The 18,795-nt window shown below is 43.5% G+C and overlaps 1 protein-coding gene across 1 annotated transcript in view; it reads right to left on the minus strand.

Annotated features, from left to right (window-relative positions):
• The window catches only part of LOC115101111 (transitional endoplasmic reticulum ATPase-like), a 68,206-nt gene that overhangs the window by 32,051 nt on the left and 17,360 nt on the right, over positions 1–18,795 (minus strand). Inside the window, exons 2-8 of the mRNA XM_029620321.2 lie at positions 9,142–9,250; positions 6,033–6,205; positions 5,771–5,913; positions 1,652–1,782; positions 1,319–1,450; positions 389–491; positions 41–174 (exon numbers count right to left, since the gene is read on the minus strand). Coding sequence (XP_029476181.1) covers positions 41–174; positions 389–491; positions 1,319–1,450; positions 1,652–1,782; positions 5,771–5,913; positions 6,033–6,205; positions 9,142–9,250 — 925 coding nt within the window. The remainder of the gene's footprint in view (positions 1–40; positions 175–388; positions 492–1,318; positions 1,451–1,651; positions 1,783–5,770; positions 5,914–6,032; positions 6,206–9,141; positions 9,251–18,795) is intronic.

Here is an 18,795-nt window from a genome sequence, read left to right on the forward strand (position 1 = left end):
TAGAGGATGGGAAGGAAACTATCAGAAGACGTGAGCCCACCTTTTCTCTTTTTGGTGCAATGGCGTCCAGCTCGTCAATGAAGATGATGGCGGGGGCATTCTTCTCAGCCTCCTCAAAGGCCTTCCTCAGGTTACTCTCAGACTCTCCAGCCAGTTTACTCATGATCTCAGGCCCTGAAACATTTAGCAGGCAAAAGTTCAACTAGTAGTTAACTTTTTCCTGACCGTCACTGAACGGAGTTGGTCAATTAATTCCAATTCAGTCAGTTACATTGAAATTACAATTAAAACATTTTTTGCTCTTGAATGGAATTTCTATTCACTTAATGCAATGACAAATGAAACACAATGAAAAATAACAAAAAGAGGTATTGTTGCTCAGTCTCACCATTGATAAGGAAAAAGAAGGCTCCGGTCTCGTTGGCCACGGCACGTGCAATCAGTGTCTTTCCTGTTCCAGGGGGTCCATACAGCAGGATACCCCTTGGAGGCTGGAATTAACAATTTAATTACCTTTTTAATTATTTGCATTATCACATACAACATAATAAAAAACAAAAACGGTTTACTTATTTATCTTTGATCTAATCTTGTCCATGAGGTTTAAGGTGAATGATGAGAGATAGGGTTGGGTATCCAGATTTTCATATCTCATCCCGGGATTTACGGTATTATCGGTTTAATACACAAGGGGGTGCAAAAAAACACAAAAAAGCCCACTGGGACTCTATTACCAGAATGCTAACAAAATTGGCACAAGTAATAGCGAATTTCCATGGAGGCTAGCTAAATACGATAACGAGCGCAGACGGAAAATAAACAAATTGCAAAGACAGGTCCTAAAATTATACATATATATTGTATTTTCTGCCGAATGTTGTTACACTAATGTATTTTCTGCAAAGGAAAACTATAGTTGCTCTTCCCTTATTACTGTATTATATTTTAAAAATATATATAAATAAAAACTATACTTTCAATATAAAACGTGACCCCTGTCAATACACAGCTGGACTCGCTTTCTCCCGCTGCGCTATTTACAAACACGTGACTGGGTCAACTGTTCTGGGGAACTACGGTAAGCTTCATAATGTGACAGGTGAAATGAAGAACGCGATCTGCATTATCTCCTAACATATTGCACAAGTTGACTGCAGGTATTTACTCTCAAAATAGCCAAAAATATACAAATGTATTGAAAAACTTTAAAATAAATCGTTTCAACGGTATTGAAAAAAATCATCCCTTGGTTATTTCAAAATACCCCAGTATACGGTATACTGCCCAAGCCTAATGAGAGGTGATGTATTTAGTTCACCTTGACGCCGATGGCCTTGAACAGTGCTGGGTGTCTCAGGGGCAGCTCCACCATCTCCTTAATCTGGGCCAGCTGCTTCCTCACACCCCCAATGTCATCATAGCCAACCTCATTCAGAGACTCCTCCTCATCCTGAACAGAGATACGTGGTTGTTAAAGCATAGAAAAGCAGAGGGAAAGGCTACAGATAACTATTTCTTCGTATGCTTTCTATGATCAGAAAATCTGGAATTCCTGAATGATCGAGAAAAATCACATTTCTGAAAACTGCAACTTTAAAGTCAACCTGCTCTCATGCACAAGTTCCAACCGAAGCCTAGATGTAGCCCCTACCTCTCGTTTGATGGGCTCGCCCTCACAGTGGATGACAGTGTCTGGGGCCACGATGCAGTAGGGGTTGGGATCCGTCTCCACTACCTTGAACTCCACCGCACGCATGCCTCCCCTCACCAGGAAAATGTCCCCTACAAAACAACAGAGACTTCACATTAAACCAGGTCAAAGACCCTGACCTTAGCTTGACCTTTTAATTTTTTTCAAAGTTATAGTCTGCTGGCAAAGACATAGCTTCAAGTTCGTTACACACTGAACGGATGAAAACAGACCAAAACAGGTATGGACGACCTGTACTTGTCCAATAAGAAACACTTTAGATTTCCGTTGCAACATGTTTTTGACCATAACCATAACACAGAAGAACGTCTGTAGTACAGGGTCAAGTTCAAGTGGAGGAAGTACCGGAAGTACTGCATTGGGTAGCTTGGATGAAAAACGTGCCCAAATTAAGCTGCCTGCTACTCAGCCGTAAAAGCTAGAATATGCATATAATTAGTAAATTTCTCTCTGCGTCTGTCCTCGTGCTCCTAGACCTTAGTGCTGCTTTTGATACCATCGATCACCACATTCTTTTGGAGAGATTGGAAACCCAAATTGGTCTACACAGACAAGGTCTGGCCTGGTTTAGATCTTATCTGTCGGAAAGATATCAGTTTGTCTCTGAATGCTTTGTCCTCTGACAAATCAACTGTACATTTCGGTGTTCCTCAAGGTTCCGTTTTAGGACCACTATTGTTTTCACTATATATTTTACCTCTTGGGGATCTCATTCGAAAACATAATGTTAACTTTCACTGCTATGCGGATGACACACAGCTGTACATTTCAATGAAACATGGTGAAGCCCCAAAATTGCCCTCGCTAGAAGCCTGTGTTTCGGACATAAGGAAGTGGATGGCTGCAAACGTTCTACTTTTAAACTCTGACAAAACAGAGATGCTTGTTCTAGGCCCCAAAAAACAAAGAGATTTTCTGTTGAATCTGACAATTAATCTTTATGGTTGTACAGTAATCTCAAATAAAACTTTGAAGGACCTCGGCGTTACTCTGGACCCTGATCTCTCTTTTAACGAACATATCATGACTGTTTAAAGGACAGCTTTTTTCCATCTACGTAACATTGCAAAATTCAGAAACTTTGTCTAAAAATGATGCAGAAAAATTAATCCATGCTTTTGTTACTTCTAGGTTAGACTACTGCAATGCTCTACTTTCCGGCTACCCGGATAAAGCACTAAATAAACTTAAGTTATTTAGCACTAAGGCTGATAGAATCCTGACTAGAACCAAAAAATGTGATCATATTACTCGTGCTAGCCTCCCTACACTGGCTTCCTGTCAAGGCAAGGGCTGATTTCAAGGTTTTACTGCTAACCTACAAAGCATTACATGGGCTTGCTCCTACCGATCTCTCTGATTTGGTCCTGCCGTACATACCTAAACGTACACTATGGTCACAAGACGCAGGCCTCCTAATTGTCCATATAATTTCTAAGCAAACAGCTGGAGGCAGGGCTTTCTCCTATAGAGCTCCATTTTTATGGAATGGTCTGCCTACCCATGTGAAAGACGCAGACACTGTCTCAACCTTTAAGTCTTTACTGAAGACTCATCTCTTCAGTAGGTCCTATGATTGAGTGTAGTCTGGCCCAGGAGTGTGAAGGTGAACGGAAAGGCTTTGGAGCAATGAACCGCCCTTGCTGTCTCTGCCTGGTCGGTTCCCTCTTTCCACTGGGATTCTCTGCCTCTAACCCTATTACAGGGGCTGAGTCACTGGCTTACTGGTGCTCTTTCATGCTGTCCCTAGGAGGGGTGCGTCACTTGAGTGGGTTGAGTCACTGATGTGATCTTCCTGTCTGGGTTGGAGCCCCCCCCCCCCCCCCTTGGGTTGTGCAGTGGCGGAGATCTTCCTGGGCTATAATCGGCCTCGTCTCAGGATGGTAAGTTGGTGGTTGAAGATATCGCTCTAGTGGTGTGGGGGCTGTGCATCGGCAAAGTGGGTGGGGTTATATCCCTGTTTGGCCCTGTCCGGGGGTATTATCGGGCCACAGTGTTTCCTGACCCCTCCTGTCTCCAGTATTTATGCTGCAGCACCAGTAAGCACATGTGTCGGGGGGCTAGGGTCAGTTTGTAATATCTGGAGTACTTCTGTCTTATCCGGTGTCCTGTGTGAATTTAAGTATGCTCTCTCTAATTCTCTCGGAGGAGGACCTGAGCCCTAGGACCATGCCTCAGGACTACCTGGCATGATGACTCCTTGCTGTCCCCAGTCCACCTGGCCGTGCAGCTGCTCTAGTTTCAACTGTTCTGCCTGCGGCTATAGAATCCTGACCTGTTCACCGGACGTGCTACCTGTCCCAGACCTGCTGTTTTCAACTCTCTAGAGTCAGCAGGAGTGGTAGAGATACTCTTAATGATCGGCTATGAAAAGCCAACTGACATTTACTCCTGAGGTGCTGACTTGCTGCACCCTCGACAACTACTGTGATCATTATTATTTGACCATGCTGGTCATTTATGAACATTTGAACATCTTGGCCATGTTCTGTTATAATCTCCACCCGGCACAGCCAGAAGAGGACTGGCCACCCCTCATAGCCCGGTTCCTCTCTAGGTTTTTTCCTAGGTTTTGGCCTTTCTAGGGAGTTTTTCCTAGTCACTGTGCTTCTACACCTGCATTGCTTGCTGTTTGGGGTTTTAGGCTGGGTTTCTGTACAGCACTTTGAGATATCAGCTGATGTACGAAGGGCTATATTAATCAATTTGATTTGGATAGAAAACACTCTGAAGTTCCTAAAACTGTTTGAATGATGTCGGAGTATAATAACCAAAACCTGAGAAAAAATCCAACCAGGAAGTGGGAAATCTGAGGTTTGTAGTTTTTCAACTCAGTGGGATATTAGTTGTGTTTCACTTCCCAAGGCTTCCACTAGATGTCAACAGTATTTACAAACCGTTTTGAAGATTCTACTCTAAAGGAGGGGCTCATAAGAGCTCTTTGAGTGAGTGGTCTGGCAGAGTGCCACAGCCTCGGTCTGGCGCGCTCACGTGAAAGGTAGCTACGTTCCACTTCATTTGTACAGACAAAGGAATTGTCCGGTTGGAACATTAATTAAGTTTTCTGTTAAAAACATCCTAAAGATTGATTCAATACTTAGTTTGGCATGTTTCTACGGGCTGTAATGGATCTTTTTAAAACTTTTCTTCCGACGTTCGGCGCGACCTGAACGCTTTTGGATTTGTTTACCAAACGCCCTAACAAAATAAGATATTTGGACATAACTGATGGATATTATCGAACAAATCAAACATTTATGGTGGAACTGGCATTTCTGGGAGTGCATTCTGATGAAGATCAAATGTAAGTCAATATTTAAAATGCTATTTCTGAGTAAATATTGACTACCCAGTATCTTTTTGGCTGCTTTGTTGTCTAAAGGCTGTACTCAGATTATTGCATGGTTTGCTTTCTCCGTAAAGGTTTTTGAAATCTGACACAGCGGTGGCATTAAGGAGAAGTTTATCTAAAGTTCCATGTATAGTAGTCGTATCTTTATCAATGTTTATTATGAAATTTTTTGTAATTTGATGTGGCTCTCTGCACAATCACCGCATGTTTTAGAACTACTGAACGTAACACGCGTAACATGCAATGTAAACTCAGATTTATTTTATATAAATATGAACTTTATCAAACAAAACATACATGTATTGTGTAACATGAAGTCCTATGAGTGTCATCTGATGAAGATCAAAGGTTAGTGAATAATTTTCTTTATTTCTGCTTTTTGTGACTCCGCTCTTTGGCTGGAAAAATGGCTGTGTTTTGGTGGTGACCTAACATAATCGTTTGTGGTGCTTTCGCTGTAAATCCTTTTTGAAATCAGACACTGTGGCTGGATTAACAAGAATTGTATCTTTAAAATGGTGTAAAATACTTGTATGCTTGAGGAATTTTAATTATGAGATTTTTGTTGTTTTGAATTTGGCGCCCTGCACTTTCACTGGCTGTTCCAGGGGGGGGTTCAGCTAGCGGAACGGTCCTAGACAGGTTAAACATTTTCTCCCATTTGGTGCCTACTGAAAACACCCCATGTTATCCTCTGAATCAGTTACCTTTCCTGATGGGCCTGTAGGCCTCCAGGAAGTAGGGCTTGAGGTAGACCTCAAACAGGTTCCCTGTGATCCCCTCTACAGTGTCATCGATGGGCAGAACATGGATCCGTTTCCCGTACTTCACATCTGGGCAGGGCTGAATACTGTGTGATCACAAAAGGAACTAATTATGCCATGGCTTTACTGTACAGTATGAAGGAGCAGCGGTCTGGTTCCCCACATCATACTGCACTGATGCCAAAGTTCTCCAGTTCTATCTCACCTGATGACATCTCCCAGGCGGACTCTCAGGTTGTTGCGGACCACTCTGTTCATGCGGACCTTCTCGTCGGAGCAGGTATCGTCAGAGAGCACGATGCATACCGTCTCCCGTCTCTTCTTTCCTTTCATCAGCACTGTGTCTCCCCTGAACAGCTGCAACTCATCCATCTTTGCCTAGGGTGGGGCAGGAAAGAGGAATTAGTCAGACACGGAATCCTACTGATATAGTATAGAACCTACAATCTAAGCTAGATGCCCTCAATCTCACACAAATCAAAAAAAGGAACCCACCAGGTACAACCCTAAATCTGTAAACAAGGGCACCCTCATTAGACGTCATCCTGACCAACTGGCCCTCCAAATACACCTCCGCTGTCTTCAACCAGGATCTCAGCGATCACTGCCTCATTGACTGTATCCGCTACGGAGCCGCAGTCAAACGACCACCCCTCATCACTGTCAAACGCTCCCTAAAACACTTCTGTGAGCAGGCCTTTCTAATCGACCTGGCCCGGGTATCCTGGAAGGACATTGACCTCATCCCGTCAGTTGAGGATGCCTGGTCATTCTTTAAAAAGTTACTTCCTCGCCATTTTAGATAAGCATGCTCCGTTCAAAAAATGCAGAACTAAGAACAGATATAGCCCTTGGTTCACTCCAGACCTGACTGCCCTCGACCAGCACAAAAACATCCTGTGGCGGACTGCAATAGCATCGAACAGTCCCCGCGATATGCAACTGTTCAGGGAAGTCAGGAACCAATACACGCAGTCAGTCAGGAAAGCTAAGGCCAGCTTCTTCAGGCAGAAGTTTGCATCCTGTAGCTCCAACTCCAAAAGGTTCTGGGACACTGAAGTCCATGGAGAACAAGAGCACCTCCTCCCAGCTGCCCACTGCACTGAGGCTAGGTAACACGGTCACCACCAATAAATCCATGATTATCGAAAACTTCAACAAGCATTTCTCAACGGCTGGCCATGCCTTCCGCCTGGCTACTCCAACCTTGGCCAACAGCTCCGCCCCCCCCGCAGCTACTCGCCCAAGCCTCTCCAGGTTCTCCTTTACCCAAATCCAGATAGCAGATGTTCTGAAAGAGCTGCAAAACCTGGACCCGTACAAATCAGCTGGGCTTGACAATCTGGACCCTCTATTTCTGAAACTATCCGCCGCCATTGTCGCAACCCCTATTACCAGCCTGTTCAACCTCTCTTTCATATCGTCTGAGATCCCCAAGGACTGGAAAGCTGCCGCAGTCATTCCCCTCTTCAAAGGGGGAGACACCCTGGACCCAAACTGTTACAGACCTATATCCATCCTGCCCTGCCTATCTAAGGTCTTCGAAAGCCAAGTCAACAAACAGGTCACTGACCATCTCAAATCCCACCGTACCTTCTCCGCTGTGCAATCTGGTTTCCGAGCCAGTCACGGGTGCACCTCAGCCACGCTCAAGGTACTAAACGATATCATAACCGCCATCGATAAAAGACAGTACTGTGCAGCAGTCTTCATCGACCTTGCCAAGGCTTTCGACTCGGTCAATCACCATATTCTTATCGGCAGACTCAGCAGCCTCGGTTCTTGACTGCCTTGCCTGGTTCACCAATTACTTTGCAGACAGAGTTCCGCATGTCAAATCGGAGGGCATGCTGTCCGGTCCTCTGGAAGTCTCTATAGGGGTGCCACAGGGTTCAATCCTCGGGCCGACTCTTTTTTCTGTATATATCAATGATGTTGCTCTTGCTGCGGGCGATTCCCTGATCCACCTCTACGCAGACGACACCATTCTATATACTTCCGGCCCGTCCTTGGACACTGTGCTATCTAACCTCCAAACGAGCTTCAATGCCATACAACACTCCTTCCGTGGCCTCCAACTGCTCTTAAACGCTAGTAAAACCAAATGCATGCTTTTCAACCGTTCGCTGCCTGCACCCGCACGCCTGACCAGCATCACCACCCAGGATGGTTCCAACCTTGAATATGTGGACATCTATAAGTACCTAGGTGTCTGGCTAGACTGTAAACTCTCCTTCCAGACTCATATCAAACATCTCCAATCGAAAATCAAATCAAGAGTCGGCTTTCTATTCCGCAACAAAGCCTCCTTCACTCACGCCGCCAAACTTACCCTAGTAAAACTGACTATCCTACCGATCCTCGACGATGTCATCTACAAAATTGCTTCCAACATTCTACTCAGCAAACTGGATGCAGTTTATCACAGTGCCATCCGTTTTGTCACTAAAGCACCTTACACCACCCACCACTGCGACTTGTACGCTCTAGTCGGCTGGCCCTCGCTACATATTCGTCGCCAGACCCACTGGCTCCAGGTCATCTACAAGTCCATGCTAGGTAAAGCTCCGCCTTATCTCAGTTCACTGGTCACGAAGGCAACACCCATCCGTAGCACGCGCTCCAGCAGGTGTATCTCACTGATCATCCCTAAAGCCAACACCTAATTTGGCCGCCTTTCGTTCCAGTTCTCTGCTGCCTGTGACTGGAACGAATTGCAAAAATCGCTGAAGTTGGAGACTTATCTCCCTCACCAACTTCAAACATCTGCTATCTGAGCAGCTAACCGATCGCTGCAGCTGTACATAGTCTATCGGCAAATAGCCCACCCATTTTTACCTACCTCATCCCCATACTGTTTTTATTTATTTACTTTTCTGCTCTTTTGCACACCAATATCTCTACCTGTACATGACCATCTGATCATTTATCACTCCAGTGTTAATCTGCAAAATTGTAATTATTCGCCTACCTCATGCCTTTTGCACAATGTATATAGACTCCCCTTCTTTTTTTTCCCTTTTGTGTTATTGACTTGTTAATTACACCATGTGTAACTCTGTTGTCTGCTCACACTGCTATGCTTTATCTTGGCCAGGTCGCAGTTGCAAATGAGAACTTGTTCTCAACTAGCCTACCTGGTTAAATAAAGGTGAAATAAAAAATAAAAACCTTGAACAGGGAATATAACTGCAATACAGCCTGCACAACATGAATGAGTGAGTTACTGGTGAAATAATATTGTAGTACTCAGTGCAGGCAAGGGGTTCACTAAAATGTCCCTGCCCCATTCAGTCGCACCACCAATGCCTCACCTGAGACAGAGAAACCACACTGTTGTCCTCATTGAGAGATTCATCCACAACCAACCGGTTGGGCCTGGTCTTCTGCTTTAAAATCGCTGTGGATAGATCATTTTTCGATCTGAGGGAAAATCAAAGAGATTGTAAATGTATATGATGGCAAGATGTAACATACTTCAAAATACATTGAACCTGGGAATATATAGACAGCAGAAATTTCCAACAGTCAGCTAGCTGTCAAAGAGACAAACGGGTTTCTTTATTCAGATTTTTTAAATTAGGATCCAAATAAGTCGACGCCAATGGTGACCGCTAGTCTTTCTGGGGTCCAACACATAACGAGAAATACATTAAAGACAACTCACATACATTTAAAACATTGACAAACATTTCAGACTTACATAAAAAATGACTAAAAGAATAGTAATGTGTGCGTGTGTGTGTTACAGTGCTTGTGTGTGCACGCATCTATTAGTTACACATACATGTCAGTACATACACACAAAAATGAGGTCACATGGGGGAAAGGTGTTCTGCCTTGATGTGTTGCTATATTTGTTTTAAAACCAGGTTTGCTGTTCACTCGCGCTATATGAGATGGCTCTATATATATAATATTGTAAGTTTTCTTGAATTTATTCTGGACCTAGGGACTGTGAAGAGACCCCTGGTGGCATGTCTGGTGTGGGTAAGTACGTCTGTCAGAGCTATATGTAAGCTAATTACAAACTATTTGGAATTTAACACATACATTTCTCACAAAAACAAGAATTGATGCATGCAGTCAATCTCTCCTCTACTTTGAGCCAAGAGACCGAGAAGCATACTATTGATATTAGCCCTCTGTGTACATTGATGGGCAAGGCGTGCTGCTCTTCTGGGCCAGCTGCAGTTTCTCTAGGTCCTTCTTTGGAGCACTTGACCATACCAATGGGGAATAGTTATGATTAGATCAAACTAGAGCCTGTAAGACTTGTTTGGTTGACTGTGGTGTTAAAAATGCTGAGCATCTCTTTATCACAGACGGACCTCTCCCCATCTTTAAAACAATTGAATCAATATGCCTTAAACATGAAAATGTATAGGGTGTCCAACATTTTTTTACTAAAAGGGTAAAATAATGTAAATTGTGTATTGTAATCCTCTAAGAAACCAATGGTCCAATCCTCATGTCTCGATCATAATCCGTGCAAAATGTATTGGAGTTTATACCCTTGTACTGTAGGATGGTCAGGATTAGGGTGACCAGGGCAGCAGCTACTCTTCCTGGGCTTCAGCAAAATTAAGGCAGTTATAATTATAAAAACATCAAGTAACATTACAATACATTCAGAACAGATGTCACAACACATTAAGTGTGCCCCCTCAGGCCCCTACTCTACAACACAAAATCCATGTGTGTGTGTGTGTATAGTGCATATGTTGTTATTGTGTGTGTATGTGCTTATGCCTGTTGGTGTTGCTTCACAGTCCCCGCTGTTCCATAAGGTGCATTTGTATCTACTTTGTTTTTTATCTAACTTTACTGCTTGGAGGACAAAGAAAAAACATTGCATTGCGTCAGCTAGGCTGAATTCTGTGCAGGAATTAAGGCTACTACCTACCCGACAGGCTCACTTTCCAGTTGAACTCATCTTTTTTCTCAAATCCGCAGGACATAAAACAATCGAGGTAAGATGATATCGATTTTGAAACATGAAATGTAGTAGGCTACTTTAATATGCGCTTTTCAAATTAATTCAAAATTCCTGTTTTTTTCGAAGATTTCTCACAAAAACAAGCACTGAGCATATACCAAGCTTTTTATTTCCTTTTACATTTAATTCAGCTTGTGTCACACTAATTTTGCAAACCACGGAAACAACTTCGAAGACCACAAAATGTCTTAAGGTTTAAACGGGCGGGTTCCGTTAAAAAGATAATAATAATTCTTAAAATTCCACGTTGAATCAGGGAGTCCAACCAATACACAGACTCCCAATTTGTTGAGTGCAAAAAAACTATTATTGGGCCAATTGTGTGCCGCCATATGGGACCCAATCACAGACGAATGTGATGCAGCCTGGAATAGAGGTCGACTGATTATGATTTTTCAACGCTGATACCAATTATTGGAGGACCAAAAAAAAGCATATATACACTGCTCAAAAAAATAAAGGGAACACTAAAATAACACATCCTAGATCTGAATGAATGAAATATTCTTATTAAATACTTTTTTTCTTTACATAGTTGAATGTGCTGACAACAAAATCACACAAAAATGGAAATGGAAATTTGATCAATGGAAATCAAATTTATCAACCCATGGAGGTGTGGATTTGGAGTCACACTCAAAATTAAAGTGGAAAACCACACTACAGGCTGATCCAACTTTGATGTAATGTCCTTAAAACAAGTCAAAATGAGGCCCAGTAGTGCGTGTGGCCTCCAAGTGCCTGTATGACCTCCCTATAACGCCTGGGCATGCTCCTGATGAGGTGGCGGATGGTCTCCTGAGGGATCTCCTCCCAGACCTGGACTAAAGCATCCGCCAACTCCTGGACAGTCTGTGGTGCAACGTGGCGTTGGGGGTTGGAGCGAGACATTATGTCCCAGATATGCTCAATTGGATTCAGGTCTGTGGAACGGGCGGGCCAGTCCATAGCATCAATGCCTTCCTCTTGCAGGAACTGCTGACATTCCAGCCACATGAGGTCTAGCATGGTCTTGCATTAGGAGGAACCCAGGGCCAACCGCACCAGCATATGGTCTCAGAAGGGGTCTGAGGATCTCATCTCGGTACCTAATGGCAGTCAGGCTACCTCTGGCGAGCACATGGAGGGCTGTGCGGCCCCCCAAAGAAATGCCACCCCACACCATGACTGACCCACCGCCAAACCGGTCATGCTGGAGGATGTTGCAGGCAGCAGAACGTTCTCCACGGCGTCTCCAGACTCTGTCACGCCTGTCACATGTGCTCAGTGTGAACCTGCTTTCATCTGTGACGAGCACAGGGCGCCAGTGGCGAATTTGCCAATCTTGGTGTTCTCTGGCAAATGCCAAACGTCCTGCACGGTGTTGGGCTGTAAGCACAACCCCCACCTGTGGACGTCGGGCCCTCATACCACCCTCATGGAGTCTGTTTCTGACCGTTTGAGTAGACACATGCACATTTGTGGCTTGCTGGAGGTCATTTTGCAGGGCTCTGGCAGTGCTCCTTCTGCTCCTCCTTGCACAAAGGCAGAGGTAGCAGTCCTGCTGCTGGGTTGTTGCCCTCCTACGGCCTCCTCCACGTCTCCTGATGTACTGGCCTGTCTCCTGGTAGCGCCTCCATGCTCTGGACACTACGCTGACAGACACAGTAAACCTTCTTGCCACAGTTCGCATTGATGTGCCATCCTGGATGAGCTGCACTACCTGAGCCACTTGTGTGGGTTGTAGACTCCGTCTCATGCTACCACTAGAGTGAAAGCACCGCCAGCATTCAAAAGTGACCAAAACATCAGCCAGGAAGCATAGGAACTGAGAAGTGGTCTGTGGTCACCACCTGCAGAACCACTCCTTTATTGGGGGTGTCTTGCTAATTGCCTATAATTTCCACCTGTTGTCTATTCCATTTGCACAACAGCATGTGAAATTTATTGTCAATCAGTGTTGCTTCCTAGGTGGACAGTTTGATTTCACAGAAGTGTGATTGACTTGGAGTTACATTGTGTTGTTTAAGTGTTCCCTTTATTTTTTTGAGCAGTGTATATACATTGTGTATTGATTTTAAGAAAGGCACTGATGTTTATGGTTAGGTAAATTGGTTCAACGACAGTGCTTTTTTTGTGAATGCGCTTGTTATATCACCCGTTTGGTGAAGTAGGCTGTGATTCAATGATAAATTAACAGGCACCGCATTGATTACATGCAACGCAGGACAAGCTAGTTAAACTAGTAATATCATCAACCATGTGTAGTTAACTAGTGATTGTGTGAAAATTGATTGTTTTTTTACAAGATAAGTTTAATGCTAGCTAGCAACTTACCTTGGCTCCTTGCTGCACTCGTGTAACAGGTGGACAAGCCTGCCACGCAGTATCCTCGTGGAGTGCAATGTAACCGGCCATAATCGGTGTCCAAAAATGCTGATTACCGATTGTTATGAAAACTTGAAATCGGTCCTGCAGATTAAATCGGTCGACCTCTAGCCCAGACTCCCAGTGTATAGTCTGCAAAATTGTTTCCGCGAGGTTGCAAAAAGCAAAATTAACATGACAAACTGAATTAAATGTATAAAGCTTCGAAAATGTATAAAGCTTCGAAAATAAAAAGCTTGCGGTACACTCAGTGCTCCATTGACATTTCACAGAGATAAGGAATATCACATTAATATAAAAAGTGTATTCTAAAATAGTACATGTCATGCCTCAAAATCTCTTACCTCTCTAGTTTTATGTCATCTGGATTAGAGAAGAAAGATGAGTTCAACGGTTAGCCTTAATTCTCGCACAGCATCCAGCCTAGCTGACTACTTTTTTCCTCTGGCTTCCATTGATTTGGTCATCCTAAAATCTCCCAAAACTTTTTAACAGATTAGTGTTTTTTTTGCGTTGATCTTAACTTTTTTTGTACATAATGTTTCCGCCATCGTTTCCTACAACCGAAAATATCTTCTGGACATCAGAACAGCCATCAGTTGCCTTAATTTGGATGAAGATTTCTACTTCAATGAGTTTGCGGCAAAGGACATACTGCTCAACCCCAGACCAGGCCCTAACCCTAGACCAGGCCCTAACCCCAGACACGCGGAAGAGAAAGACACTGCGATATTGAGGCCGACGTGCAGGTACCCTGATGAAGCTACGGCGGAGAGTAAATAATCAGTCTCTACCCTCTGTTCTATTGACAAATGTATAATCACTGGAGATTAAACTGGACAAGCTCTGTTTGAGACTATCAATGGGACCTGAAGAACTGGAATATCCTATGTCTCTTGTAAACGTGGCTGAACAAGGACAATATTCTAGCTGGTTTTACTATGTATCGGCAGGACAGGATGACGGCGTCAGGTAAGCTCAAGGGGAGTGGTGTGGGTCTAATATTAAGCAAGTATCAAGGACCTGCTCACCTTAGTTTGAATATCTCATGATAAGCTGCAGACCATAATATTTAACAAGAGACTTCATCAATATTTTTCGTAGCTGTCTATTTACCACCACAAACTGATGCTGGCACTAACACCAAATTCAACAAGCTGTATAGGGCCATAAGCGAAGCAGAAATAAATCTCACCCAGAGGTGGAGCTCCAAGTGATCGGTGATTTTAATGCAGGAAAAACAAATTTTAGTTTACCTCATTTCTACCAGCATGTCACTTGTGCAACTAGTAAAAAGTAGATCACCTTCACTCCACACACAGAGACGCATGCAAAGCTCTCTCCCTCCCTTCATTTGGCAAATCTGATCCTAACTAGATCCTCCCGATTCCCGTTTACAATCAAAACTCAAAACAGGTGATAAAGCAGAACGATGAAGCGGATACTAAACTACAGATTTGAATTGTCACATGCACCGAATACAACACAGTGAAATGCTTACTTACAAGCCCTTAACCAACAATTCAGTTTTATGAAAATACTGAGAAAAAGTAAAAGATAAGAAAAACAAATAATTAAAGAGCAGCAGTAAATAACAATAGCGGGGCTATATACAGGGGTACCGGTTCTGAGTCAATGTGTCAATGCGCAGCTTCGAGGTAGTTGAAGTCATTATGTACATGCAGGGAGGGTTATGAAAGTGGCTATGCATAGATGATAACAGAAAGTAGCAGCAGCGTAGGAGTGGGTGCAAATAGTCTGGGTAGCCATTTGATTAGCTGTTCAGGAGTCTTATGGCTTGGGGGTAGAAGCTGTTTAGAAGCCTCTTGGACCTAGACGTGGCACTTCGGTACCGCTTACCGTGCGGTAGCAGAGAGAACAGTCTGACTTAGAAGGCTGGAGTCTTTAACATACCTTAAGGGAACATTTTGACATTCGCCATATGGTTAGTGAGAAAGTCCATATTGCAAATGTACGGTCCCTTGACAGACGTCCGAAAACGTTTGTAAAATTCGCGGACGGCGTCGGGCCGTGCGGCAGGGCCGGATCTACCGGGAAGTCAAACGAACTCTCTCGGACATTCGGTTTCCGTTTTATAAAATAATCAAATTTTGGTCATTTTTCCGCTGTCCCGGTAAATCCCACAAGAGGGCATAAGCAATCATATTGCAAATGTACAAAACATCACGAATCACAACGTGGCCTTATCTCCTAAACGGAAAATATTTCGAAGCCGAAACTTGGTGAGCATAGGTTTGGCATAATGGGCAGTTGGCCTCGAACAAGATGGCGTCTAGGCCTCAACGGTTTTTGAGTTATAGCCATTTTTCTGGGATTAAAGGTCCAAAATGAAAATAGAGCAATAATTTTTCCGCTTCACGTCAAAGTCAAGGAGCCTCCAGTGTCAATAAAAAAAGAACCAGCCATTTATCTATCGTCATTTAAGACAAATCGTACAATGTCAAATTGGTGATGTTCAAAAATATATATATCTTTTTTTTTAAACAGTTACAGATCCAGTTGCAGGGTGTTCATACGAATCTTTTTAAAGTGTGCTGCGGAGCTCTGCGAGATTTCTGTGATTTTCTATGATTTTCTGAAATAACACACACTCACTAAACCCTCCGTAAATAACTCAGTTCTTAACGTAAAGACATAAAACTCAGGATTCTGTAAAGGCATACCCCAATCAGGATATGAGTTTATTTATAGCTTACTGTGCCAACCGGAAGTGCCTTAAATGGTGTCATAGTGGCTGTTTCCAGGGGTTAAAAAGGTCAGATCTTTTTAGGCAACCCCCGTAAACTGTAAGTCAGTCATTTCTCCCAACAGATGTCAAAGAAAAGCTCTCTCTCTCACACACACACACAGCAAGGATGGAGTGACAAAGTGCGGTGCTTAAAGACACACAGAGCCTGCAATGGCATTTCCATATTCTCTAGGCCGTGCCGAGTTCAACAAGACGCCCCGCTTGACCGTAGCTCACTCAGAGTGCAGCGCCCGTGAAAAAAAGTAGGCCCAAAATGAAGCCTGGCCCTAAATGTCATTTGCCTTTGGGTGACAGTGAGAGAACCGTTAGGGTGAGAAGCACAATTCGACCTCAGGTACGATCCTGAGGTCCTCCCGATCTGTGCAAGCCTAACCTTGACCGTGTGGCATTAACCCTTAACAGTAAAACAGGGTCTTCGATGACAGTCCATCAGGACACTCGCCGTCTTGGATTTGTTAAAATTGATCTTATAACCTGAAAACTTGCCATACTGAGCAATTGTGTCTAAAATGAGAGGGAGGGATTTCTCAGGGTTGGATATGTAGAGCAAGACATCATCCGCGTAAAGCGAAATCTTGTGCTGCAGGCCGCCTGTAGAAACACCCATAATACTTGGATTGCTCCTTATCAGCTCTGCCAGAGGCTCCGCCCCCAACAAGTAGAGCAGCGGGGACAGCGAGCACCCTCGTCTTGTCTCCCGTTCCAGAGGGAATCTGTCAGAGTTCAGTCCATTAGTAGTCACCATGGCATTTGGATGAGAGTATAGTGATTTGATCCATTTAATAAAATTTGGGCCCATATTGAACTTTTCTAAGACTGAAAACAGAAAGCTCCACTCCATCCTGTCAAACGCCTTCTCAGCATCCAGTGAAGCCAGCAGGACAGGGGTCTTCTGTGCGTTTACTTGATCAATAATATCAAAAAGACGGCGAATGTTATCAGAAGAGTATCTGTCTCTAATAAATCCAGTTTGGTCCGCTTTGATTATTTTGGGAAGAAGAGTGTTTAGTCTTTTGGCGAGCAATTTGGTAATTATTTTATAGTCGAAATCCAACAAGCTTATGGGCCGGAAGGACGAGCAGGATAGGGGGTCCTTGTCCTTTTTTAGCAACACTGTAATGCGAGCTGTGTGCATTGAGTCTGGGAGAACTTTTTTCTCTTTTTCTTTTTTCGCAAAAATCCTCCAGCATTGGCATGAAGATAGGGCTGAGCTGGGGCCAAAAAGCTTTGTAGAACTCTGGGGAATCCATCTGGGCCTGGGGACTTATTAGGTGGCATGGAGGTAATTGCCTCCAGGATCTCCTCAGGAGTGAAGGGGGAGTTGAGATCTTCTTGGTCGGTCTCTGATAGTTTAGGTAGCGAGATTCCCTCTAGGAAAGAGTGGAGTTCTGCCTCCGTGTATTTTCTCTCAGAGGTATATAGTTTGCAGTAAAAATCATGAAAAGTTAAATTGATCTTTTTGGGTCATATGTGACCTCGTCCTCTGCTGTTCGGATAGCCATGATTGTATGCTCTGACTGCTCCTTTTTTAATTGGTAAGCAAGCAATCTACTGGGCCTATTGCTATACTCATGGTATTTCTGTTTAGTAAAGAAAACTTTTAAACTTTTTTTAATCTCCCGAGTGTAGTCCAAATTCAGTTTGGCTTTGGCTGCTTTAAGATGACTCCAGGAGGTGCTGTCTAGGGATTGTTTATGTATTTTTTCACAGCATTCCAGCTCCCTCTCAAGATCTAGCCTGTGTGCTTCCATTGCTTTTTTCTTAGAGGAAGCATATGCAATTAGATGACCTCTTCGTGTGGCTTTAGCAGCGTCCCACATTGTGGCCGGAGAAACAGGAGAATCTTTATTGTCTTGTGTGTAGTTGTCTATCCATGTAGTTACCAATGTATGGAACACGTCATTTGAAAGCATGGAGGTGTTGAATTTCCAGCTCTTTGACCTCGGGATGTTTTTGCAGAGGTCAAAGTGGAGGTGGACAAAGGCGTGATCTGAAAGTGCTATGGGTCCGATTGTACAAGTGGCTGAATTTATGAAACTCTTTGGGATAAAAATGTAATCTATACGGGAGTAGGTGTTATGGACATTAGAGTAGTATGTATAGTCCATAGATGAGCTATTAGTCTCTCTCCAGATATCTATCAGTCCCATCTCTTTAGTAAGAGAGTTCAACATCTTTGCAGATCTAGGATTTGTGGTGGGGACTTGAGATGATTTGTCTAGGGTTGGGTTAAGGGTACAATTAAAATCTCCGGCCACCACGCCAAAGGAGACACAATGCTCATTGAACAGGGTTATAATTTTTGACATGAAGGCAGGAGTATCTGTGTTAGGGGCGTATATGTTTAATATAGTAATTGGTTGACCATATAGTGACCCAGTTATCAAAATAAATCTTCCCTCCGGATCAGATATGTTTTTGTCAATTATGAATGGAACATTTTTATGGATAAGTATGGCTGTGCCTCTACTGTTTGATTTGAAAGATGAGAAATACACCTGTCCCACCCAAGCTCTGCGGAGTTTGGCATGTTCAGCATCACAGAGGTGTGTCTCTTGTAATAGCGTGATGTCTGCTTTTTCCTTTTTTAGAGCACATAGTATATTTTTTCGTTTTATTGCATGCCCTAGACCATGGCAGTTCCATGTCAATAGATTTAAGGTACTAGTCATCGTCATCGAGCAGTAATCGAACTTTAGTGCAAGTCATCGCTGGGTAAAAGTGGATAGTAATTACAGCTGCGTTCACATAAAAGGAAAATAAATGGTGTACATAAAATAATAATCTCTGAACACCCCAGCCGAGTTCGACACATCCCGTTGGATCTATTAC

This window comes from Oncorhynchus nerka, linkage group LG19 (genome assembly GCF_034236695.1).
Source record: "Oncorhynchus nerka isolate Pitt River linkage group LG19, Oner_Uvic_2.0, whole genome shotgun sequence".
Lineage (NCBI taxonomy): Eukaryota > Metazoa > Chordata > Actinopteri > Salmoniformes > Salmonidae > Oncorhynchus > Oncorhynchus nerka.